The following is a 10,483-nucleotide window of genomic DNA, read 5'->3' on the forward strand; positions in this document are numbered from 1 at the left end:
CTAGGGTTGTATTCTTCCTCCTTACCCTACACTTATTATTAAACATCTCTCTCTCAGTAATAATCAAATCCAGTAAGAAAGGTAACTCCAGCATTCAAAGTGAATAACATCAATGTTTATTCAACATTATTTATATTAAATGTTTTTTGTTAAATATGTCAATTGTTCTTAGGGAACCTATCTTCCATTTATAGCAACACCTATGGTAAATTATGTTCCCAATTCCAAGTTATAACAAAATTAGGAACTCATTACCCTTGTAAGTTGGGGGATTCCCTACATTCAAAAAGGTGATTCAGCTGTAGAGTATAGTACAGTATATTGTAAAATGTATTTGCAGGCCATGCTCACTGAATTCTGTATATTCATTGACAGATATTTTGGACTATGTATTTATGCAAATACTGTATTTATATATTTATGCAAATAGCTCAGGAGAACTGTGTTTGCATTTTTCACTGCTAATCATATTTTAAATCAGAATGTCATGTAGAATATCTGTGGGCAATCTAATAAAAACTGTTTTGCAGCATGTGCATCTTTTAAGTCTCATTACACGTTATTTCATACTTTCTAATATGCAATACAATTCCAGACACCCTGACGACGATACGTGTGGTTCTGGAGACATTACAGAAGATGATGAGGATGATGATGGGCTCAACGAGCCTGGACGAATACCAGATGAAGCAGTACGTGAGCAGTATATGTTCATGGGCAATCTTTACACCCTTACACACATTCGCACTGATGCCGACAAGACAGAACCCAAAGTGGACGTGGTGTCAGTACCCAAGCATTGTTCAGCGGAGGAAACAAATGCAGATGTGGAACTAGGCCACAAGCTCAATGGATCTGCAGTACCAGACGAGTTAGAAACGACAGGGAATGGAGTGGCAGATGGTGGCAGTGGGGAAAGTAAACAAACAAGGCCACCATCTAAACCATCCTCTAGACCTGCATCTCTCATTCTTAGATCTGTATTCCCAGCAGATACTGTTCAAGAATGACCCTCTTTTCTCTAGTGTTGAGAGAAAGCTTAGCAAATGAGCTCATAGTAATTCTTCGTGAGGTTGTCAAGGCCTTGGACATTTTAATAATACAATTATGGACAATTGAGTAAAAAAAAAAAAAAGACTACTATATAAAGTGTCAAAACATAAAGTGGAATTACTCAAGCTTATACTGTATTACGGTTTGAATAATGTGAGCGTGACGGTAGTTCCTCACTGTGTGGTCACACTGCTAATGCTACATACGATGTGCACAAGAGCACTCACAGCTGCTGTACAAACTACTTGTAATCATTTACCAAACAAAATTAGCAGTATTTTTAAATATATATTTGGCTGTGTATAACCAGAAAAGAAAAACAAATTAGTTATGAACTTTGGTAAAACAATACTTTTATTACAATATTATTTTTAAAGAATAGATAAGGTTCTTGGAAAGCAAACACACACACAGAATCAATGCTGCTATATTTAACAGCTTTCAATTAAGTAACATTGCCATTGTTACTGCAAAATAGATATCAAAACAGGTGAATAAAGAGCATGTATGTTTATCTAAACTATGCCACATATTTCCCATGTGGCTTTGGAATGTTTAAATTCAATTACACAAATGTTTTAATGGTTTATATCACTTTTGGTTATGAATATGTTGTATGCTAATTTTATTCCTGCACTGTGTTCATCAATGATTTGATGAATAAATATATATATATATTATATATATATATATATACTATATATATACAGTATTATATTATGTATGGGAATACCTCAAATTGCTAAAACAAAAATGCTACTTAAATAACTAGTTTGTTAATTTATTTATATACTGTAAAAGAAGTAAACTACATTTTTAAAAGCCGGCACACATCAGTTAACCTAATTACAGTACATGGTTCAGATTTTAAGTAGCATAATTATTTCTGCTTTTTGTGGTACTCTCAAATGCTACCATTCAAATTATTGAAGAAATTCCATAAAATTTCTTGTAAATCTTGTAGCAGGATCAGGGTAAAGTTTTGATTATGATAATTTTGAAATAGACAGCTTGACCGCAAAGGTAAGTACTGTACAGTACTCAAAGTTTAACTAGATTTTGAAGTGTTAAGTCTGCAGACACAAACAATGCTCTCTTTTTATCATGTTAGGGATTCTAATCATCCTATTGATTGTTCTTCTAAAATAATCTTTCCTGCCTCTACACAGACGCCGTCTTGTTGACTCGGCTCTGATACACAACATGAACCTTAGTTCTGGCTTTGTTGCTATTGACTCTTCCCTTTCACAGTATATATTCAGATGCTCCAACCTTTCTAACAAACGTGACCTAACATAAGCCTATCCCCCCTTTTTCTTTTTCTCTCTCCTCTTATTGATTGATTGATAAAGATTAAGCCACCCACGAGTTGGCACGGGCATGAATAGCCCGTAATCCTCTTATTCTTACATTCTCATTTTTATACCCATTATTGCTCCAACTTCTTACACCCATCCCATCTATACCTTTCAACTTGTTCTTACCTTCCTCTAGGAATTTCCTCCTCCTCACCTCTCTTGCCTTACTTAATGCCTGTGCCTCCCTTGCTACCATCACAGTCGACTTAACAATGGTCCAGGATGGACCAAAACATTGTCGTCTCCTCTTCTTCTGGTGTGTGGTTTAGTCTTCATATCTTCAGCCACGTTATTGTGACTCATCGTCTGCACTTAGATTTTGAATTTTACCTCTCGTTTGATGCCTTAGGCAAGGTCCTGTTGTTTCCATAGACTGAACTATGCACAGTCAGAACAGGTCAGCATTAGGTACTAAAAGAACAGGGCTATTTTCTATGACCCTTTTTGGTCATATGTTGTAAGGTAGACACTGGGCCAAGCCAAGCTTGGAATGACAGGTAGCAGTCATTCAGGTATATTCAAAGCCCTTCTAAGCACTATTTAGCATTAATAGCACCTTGCCAGTCTCCTTGTGGGTCTGGCAAGGAGCACTCTGGCTAATCACTTTTATTTATACGTACAAGAGTTCTTACAGCCACTAGCATGCATAGAATTTCGGGCAAGTCCTTAATCCTAATTTTTCCTCTGAATACAATCCCGCCAAATCATTTAACAACCAGGTACCCATTCACTGCTGCGTGGACAGAGGCTGCAGTTAAGGATTGGCACAAAGTAAATCATCCCCGGCCATGATATGAACCCAGGCCAAAGTGCTCGTGAAATGCCAGGCAAATGTGTTACAAGCAGGACCAAAAGAGAGCAATGGGAACATCAGAGTTTCTTGCTGACTAAGTACAGTAGCTGTACCACTCGGATGTTTCTTTAGGCAAGAATATTTACCTGAGGGTCACCATTTATCTAGTGACAGGTAGCCAACAACTTGTCAAAGGTCTCTCCATTTACCTGAGGATGTTTTTTTCAATTAAATTTTGACTGCACTAATGTCTTGGCATTTATGGTAGCAGTATCTCCTGTTTTCTGTCAAACATTGTGGCTTGTAGAGCTTAAAAGCCGAACTTACCTGTGCTGGCGAGTAGTGTCACAGGGAACTTCAGGGGAAGGCAATATGCATACCAGGAAGCCGAAACATCCTAGTACCGACAACCTAACGTGAATAGCTGGTCATCTGGAAAAAAGCTGCTCATAAATGCAGGAAAACACACACTGGTGACAAGCTGGAAATGTTAAATTTAACCTTCAAACTTCCCAGATCCTGATATCAACATAGGACATGAAGGAGAAGACTGCTTGTAGGGTGCAAACCTACACAAATCATGAGCACATGTATAATTCTGTAGTTGATAGAGCATGATCACTGTACAGCAACATTGCCTTAGTACAAAGCATCCCATCCAAATGAGATCAAACATAATGCAGGAGCAGAGCAAGAAACTCTCCAACCCAATTCCACATAAATTAGGGAGACATCAAAAACCAATCTAGGCACAGAATCTAACACTGTGTCGAGAGGAGAGATTGGTTTTAGCAATGCATGGAAAGGATAAATTTTAAAGGCCTTTTTTTAAAATATCATTAAAGGGAACTAGAAAGATCTAGGCCAGAGTCCAGATGAAGTGGTTTTTGCCCTATAGGAAGCAATGGCAATGAGCATTAGGTGCTTTAAATAATAAGAAAAACAAAGAAATTCACGAGAAACAGCAGTGACACTGAAGAAGTGTGGTGCAGTGCAAGAAAATGCTTGAATGCTTATCAGGCTACATCATTGTATCTTGAGGTGCTTCCGGGGCTCAGTGTCCCCGCGGCCCGGTCGTCGACCAGGCCTCCCCTTAGGCCATCATATTGCCAATTTGACCACCAAATGTGTCGAATAAGGAGTGCTGCCACCTGCTCACTATAAAGTTTTTTATAAATCATACTTTGGGTTTTGTAAGAATTTCAGTGGTTACTTACCAGACTGCAGCAATTAACGATGCCAACTCGCACCTCATTAGTCGTGGGTTCAATTCCCAGGAAGGGCACGATATTTGGGCAAGTTTCCTCATATGTAATGCCTCTATTCACCTAGTAGTAAACAGGTATTGTGAGTTAAACAAGTGTTGTAGATTGCATCCTGGCCAATGACTAAGGGTACTTCTATAAGCCAAACAGGCTTCCTGTTCTTAACAATGGGAAACCATTACTTCAGTACAGTAAATAAGTACAGCTGGATTAATATAATTATTACCTAAGTTGTGGGTTAAGTTATGTACATTCTCATAAAACATCTATAGCAAATAGCAAAGATAATGATTTGAAGTATACAGTGAGAATTTGAAATGATTTTGAAGTTAATAAAAGTATTCAATCAAATTACTTGGTGCTGGTGGATATATAATGGTTAAGATGATTACACGTACTAATCTTGGCAATGAATATATCAGAGTAGTACCAATGAAATTTAGTGATACTGAACATTTATACTCGAGGAGTTATATTTTTAGATACAGTATATGTGAATCAGTAGCACAAGTAAGTAAGTAAATGAGAGTTAATAATGAAGATTGCATAATGATAGTTTCAATTGAGTGGGCTACATCAATTGGGACACAAGTTACTTAAGCAAGGAAATATCTAAAGAAAGTAAGTATCCTTACTGAGTCATTTCCTTGCATTACTTACTGAACATGTTGTGCAATTCTTTTAAATAGAGAGCAAGTTCCATATTTTAAGTTCTCTCTGCATCAGTATGACCCAAACACGAAGCTATAAGTGGTTTTACAAGACTGCCCACTTTATTGCTTTATTAATTAAATTGTAGCCAACTACTGAAAAAATACAAAGAGCAAAGTGGTCTATATTCTGGGCTCACAATCCTGACATGATCAAACTACTACAATCCTGGGTTTGAACCACAGGCAGAGATGGTTTTCTTTCACCCGATGCCTTCATTCACCTAACAGTATACAAGTACCCCGGAATTCGGAATTAGGCAACTGCTGTGGGTTGTATCAATTGCTGGCCTAGGGGGAAGGGGGGGGGGGATGATGTAGACAAGCTTAATAGACTACCTGTCCCTGGTTATGGGAACCCATAGGATGAACTATATTATAGTACAGTATATGGACACCACAATATTTACAAAACCCAATTAATCTTTTTGTAAATAAAGATATTAACAATACCATTATTCCTCTTGCCTGACAGGGCAGTCATGCCAATGACAACAGTGGACCTTGCCTGACGGCACAACTGAGCGTCTCAGTCAAAAAGTAGCTTTTCATCTTCACTCAGAACCTGACTATTTACTAATAATCAAAGTGACTTAATTATTTTACTTTGTGTCATACAAGATTGTCAGTATCTTTGTTAAATAAATGTTGTTTGTACTAAATTAAATTGTCGTTAATTGATCTAAATGCACATTATCTTCAGAATTCCATTGAAATGTTTTAGGCTGCTTAGTTATGATGTAATATTTTTAATTCTACTATTTCCTTTGATACACTATCATGAATAAACATTCAGGTGAGAGTAGTAGTAACATCCTACTGTAGACGAGAGGATTTTACTTCTGATGACAGAAGTGGCATTCTATCCTGCATGAGAGGGAGTAATATCCTACTGTGGATAAGAGAAGTAACATCCTATTGCAGCATGAAAGGAGAGGAAGTAATATCCTAGTCAGCATGAGTGAAGAAGATGTAACATTATATGCTGGATGAGAAATGCTACGAGCAATAATGGAAGATGTGGTACAGCAGGGAAAAATGGTAGCATTGTACTGTAGCCGAGGTGCTTAGGTCACGAATTGGATATTAATTCAAAACATGTTTCATACAATGTTGTGCCTTGTTTAAAGCAGAGAAAAACTAATGGAATGATAGAGAAAAAATGTCAAAAAACTCTATATACTAATAATTAAGACAGCAAATTTCTTAATATAAATGTAGATATGAAATTTTATTTCATATTCCTTCCCATACTCCTATGCAGCAAATACGATGAGGGATTTTTATATTTTGTGTAACTTAATAGTACTACAATACAATTTAATAGTGAACATTTTGGAATTAAAATGTTGAGTCAAGATCAATATGCTGGGGATTTTCAGTTAATTGTGCAATGTTCATAAATAGATTCAGATTCAGATTCAGATGTTTATTCAGGTAAGGTATATACATACACAGCTATATAAATTCAATCAGTATTTCGTGTTTTAGTTAAATATTATTTCTTTGGTAATATTTAAATGATGACTGCTATAAGCTGTATTAACAAACCATTTTTCAATTTAACACTTTCCTTCTATATGAATTAAATAATCACTGAAGACCTATTATATGCAGCAGCTGTTAAACTACAAGCTGTTTTAACATAGTTTATAAGGCATACTTCAGTTATCTGGTGCTAAAAAGTATTGAAATTACTTTATAATAAAAATGAATATTTGTAAGTCCTAAGAAAACAATTTTGCATGCTGAGAGACAGCAGCAAGTGAATGGTAGATTTACTGATGCAAAATGACTAATTGAATGTAACAGAGTGAGTTTAAGTGCAATGATATATTAGCCACACAACACATGGTATAATTACTAGTTTTTATGATGCTAGCTTCAGAAGTAGCCACAGGTTTTCCCCTCACTTTGAAGCCAGAGTATGATTATTTGAAGTGTTTAGGAGAAATTTATTGTATGGATAATTTATTATTGCTACTTCATGTGTTAATAAATTATCACATGATGTAGCTTCGGAAATTAAACCTCACAGAATTTTATGTTTTCTTTTATTGCTTGTTGTAAGCCAAAAGCAATACAATTTATTTAATATTAAATTAACTTGTGTTCAATTTAATAATTTTAAATGTAGTTTTCGGGGCAACCAAATTAGTGTTAAAAATATAGATGTTTTATGTCTGAATTCATTATATGGAAAACATTACCATGATTATTGTAGGAAAAAGTTTGTACTGCACTGTATATTAATTATGGGAAATTGCCTGTAAAGATTATTATTATTATATATATATATATATATATATATATATATATATATATATATATATATATATATATATATATATATATATATATATATATATAAATTTATATATATTTTTACTTAACTCTGATTTGCATAGCTTATGTTCATCATTGTAATTGTATACGTACCTTCTCGTACATATACAATTACAGTATATGTAACGCTAAATTATAAACTAACGCTAGTTAGTTTATAACTTTATCACATGACTACAGAAGTGGTGGTCATACTTTTAATTGGTTCATTTACCTGTGCATCGATTCCTCAAGAAAAGATGTGTTGAAACATTGGTTCGCGTATTTTCATAATGCATAAATAGACGTACTTCCTAATGCCAATGCCTCAATATAAAATTCTCAGTGGATCCAATTCCTGTGACACTGATCACATCTTTCGGCTCCTGCATTGGCATCTTAAGTGAATGTTTGAACCTTCTGTGACATACACAATGCTATATAGCCATACTGTCTTAGTGCTTTCCTTTGATACTTCTTACTGCCAAGCAGAATTTGGAGTGAGTTTGTGTCAAGTCACATGGCATGCTCATCGTGTATCATTGTATCCTTTAAGACCACGGACCAATCAATGTTTTCCTGTCTCATTCTTCAGTAAATTGCTTTTCTGAAAGGAATACTGTACTGTAGTAATTCTACATTTTGCTGCAGACAGTATAGCAAGACTTTATCAGTTGTAAAGAGTTATTGTGATGAAATTTGCTATGAAATAATCCATATAATTGATAGAATTTTCCACAATGTATAAAGTTTTTAGTTTTAACAGGCCAAACTTCCCTTATTTAAGGATTATAGGTGAAACTCCTATGGGTATAGTACTTTGCAATAAAACAATGGAGTTCAGTACAGTAGTTCTGTATATAGCACTTTTAATACATGTTGGTTTCTTACTTAAAGAAGTGAAAAACTGAAGTTCAGATACTTTAGTAGTGTCTCAGTTAAGGTATAAGTTGTCGGTATAAGAAATACAGTGCCAATGATCCAGCCTTCTGTAGATGGTAACAGTATTAACTCTTCCAAAATGTATAGAAAAATACAGCCACTTTCTTTATTTTGTATCGTAATTATATTGATCACAGCAGTTGGAGATGTGTGATTACATGCACATCCATCCAAAATGTGTTAACTTCATTGGAGTTCTTGGCTATCTAATGCTCATCTGGATATGTGAACTGCCATTGATTCATTATAAGTGAATACTTAACATGAAAAAATAATTGTAAACTTGTAAGAATATCATCAGGGTGTGTTAGACATCATCTGGTCATAATCTGTCAAGTCTGCCCAGTTGATGTGTGGTGTACGTAACAGAGCCTATTAAGAACGCCTCGAGTTTCATTACATATAATTTTTATATGATTTTTCCTTTTAAATAAGTATTATTTCTTTAAACTAGTCTACCTGTTTCTTAAAATATATAAATATTAAGGATTGGAGGTATATTATTACTTTGAGAGCATTGCTCATCACTGTTGTTGACATGCACTTTTATAGTATATAAACTTTAACATCTGAGGGTTACTGATGTTTAAAACAGATTATTTCCAAAATATTTATAGTGCTTGAATGATTGGTATTAGTATTAATATGACATGTTCAATAATTTAGGCTGTATTTAAATGTACCCATTTGTAGTTGCTGATTAGTGTACCCATCCATATTACTTGCTACTCAAATGAAGAGGGGACCTGGCTCAGCCTCTACCATAGCTTCAATCCTCTAGTGGGGCCTTAATCCTAGACAGAGCCTGTAACTGTCATACATGAAATGAGCAACAGAGAACACAAGGGCTAAATATTATATTTCATATTTCAAATGTAATAAATTTACTTTTCTTTAGCTAATTGAATAATTTTTGTTACAGCTACGTAAAGTTAACATGGGCTTATTTACAGCTTCTCCACTTTGGTACAGTAATAAAATTACGAATCGGTAGCATTAGAACTTTCCGTGAAAAATTACTCCCATTCTACTGTTATACTTTATATAAAAAAAATTCTTGGGGACACTTACTACAATGCCATAGTGCTTGAATGAAGATGAATAGAACACCCAATATATATGGAAATGTATTAAACAACACATTTTTGGATGTAACCTACATCCTTTCTTAAGGTACTCTATACAATAACATTATATCCAGCACCTTGAGGAAGGATGTAGGTTACATCCAAAAATTAGTTTTTTAATACACTTTACATACATATTGTGTCTCTTCTTCATCTTTAATCATTTTCTTAATTTCATGAAAAATGCTGAACTGTATATAGTAAAACACAGAGGCTAATATTTTTTTCAGGCAAATATGTATACTTGATAAATATTAAATATTTATTTGAAATTCTGAAATGTATGTCAGTAATATATACACTACAATTAGTTCAATGTCAGATTACCTGAGTAGTTCCCTATGGTTAGGTTGTTATGGTGTAAGATATATCCACTGCCAGGATTATTAAGGTGCAATTTACCATAGATTCTAATCACCAAGTATATTTTAATCCCATAGTGTGTTCAGGATTAAAGTAAACTCAGTATATATACACTGTTAAATACACCTCATTGTATGCACCCTGTATGATTTCTCTAGTTACTCTTTTGATTACTAGATTTTATTAAGTTATAAAAACCACTTATGTTTTATAAAACCAAATTTAAAGATGAAAATAACTTTCAAGCCGAGTATGAAATTAGTAACTGGTGTAACTGGTGTGGAAAGACCAGCTCGGAACATTGCCCCTCTGTGTCTGCCTCCGTCTAGGCTGCAGAACTCACTGTATGTGTCTGTGATCGAGTCTGTATTAGTAATAAGTTTAATGTTAAGGACTATTACTATTTATGTGTTGACTTTTGCTGAGTCTATTGTAAGAATAGATTTATCAAGAGATTGTTAAAGCAAGATGACTGTTGTATATTGGCTATTGTATGATTGATTTTCAGTACAGATGTACTGTACTGTATTAAAATTGTATGATATTC

The 10,483-nt window shown here is 34.5% G+C and overlaps 1 protein-coding gene across 4 annotated transcripts in view; it reads left to right on the forward strand.

The window, feature by feature from the left end:
• LOC123762041 (uncharacterized) overlaps positions 1–10,483 on the forward strand; it is a 96,217-nt gene extending 85,734 nt beyond the window's left edge. For all 4 annotated transcript variants that reach the window (XM_069335825.1, XM_045748240.2, XM_069335828.1 and 1 more), the window contains one exon: positions 596–10,483. In XM_069335825.1, the coding sequence (XP_069191926.1) occupies positions 596–1,010 (415 nt within the window). In that variant the 3' untranslated portion in view covers positions 1,011–10,483. The remainder of the gene's footprint in view (positions 1–595) is intronic.

This window comes from Procambarus clarkii, chromosome 34 (genome assembly GCF_040958095.1).
Source record: "Procambarus clarkii isolate CNS0578487 chromosome 34, FALCON_Pclarkii_2.0, whole genome shotgun sequence".
Lineage (NCBI taxonomy): Eukaryota > Metazoa > Arthropoda > Malacostraca > Decapoda > Cambaridae > Procambarus > Procambarus clarkii.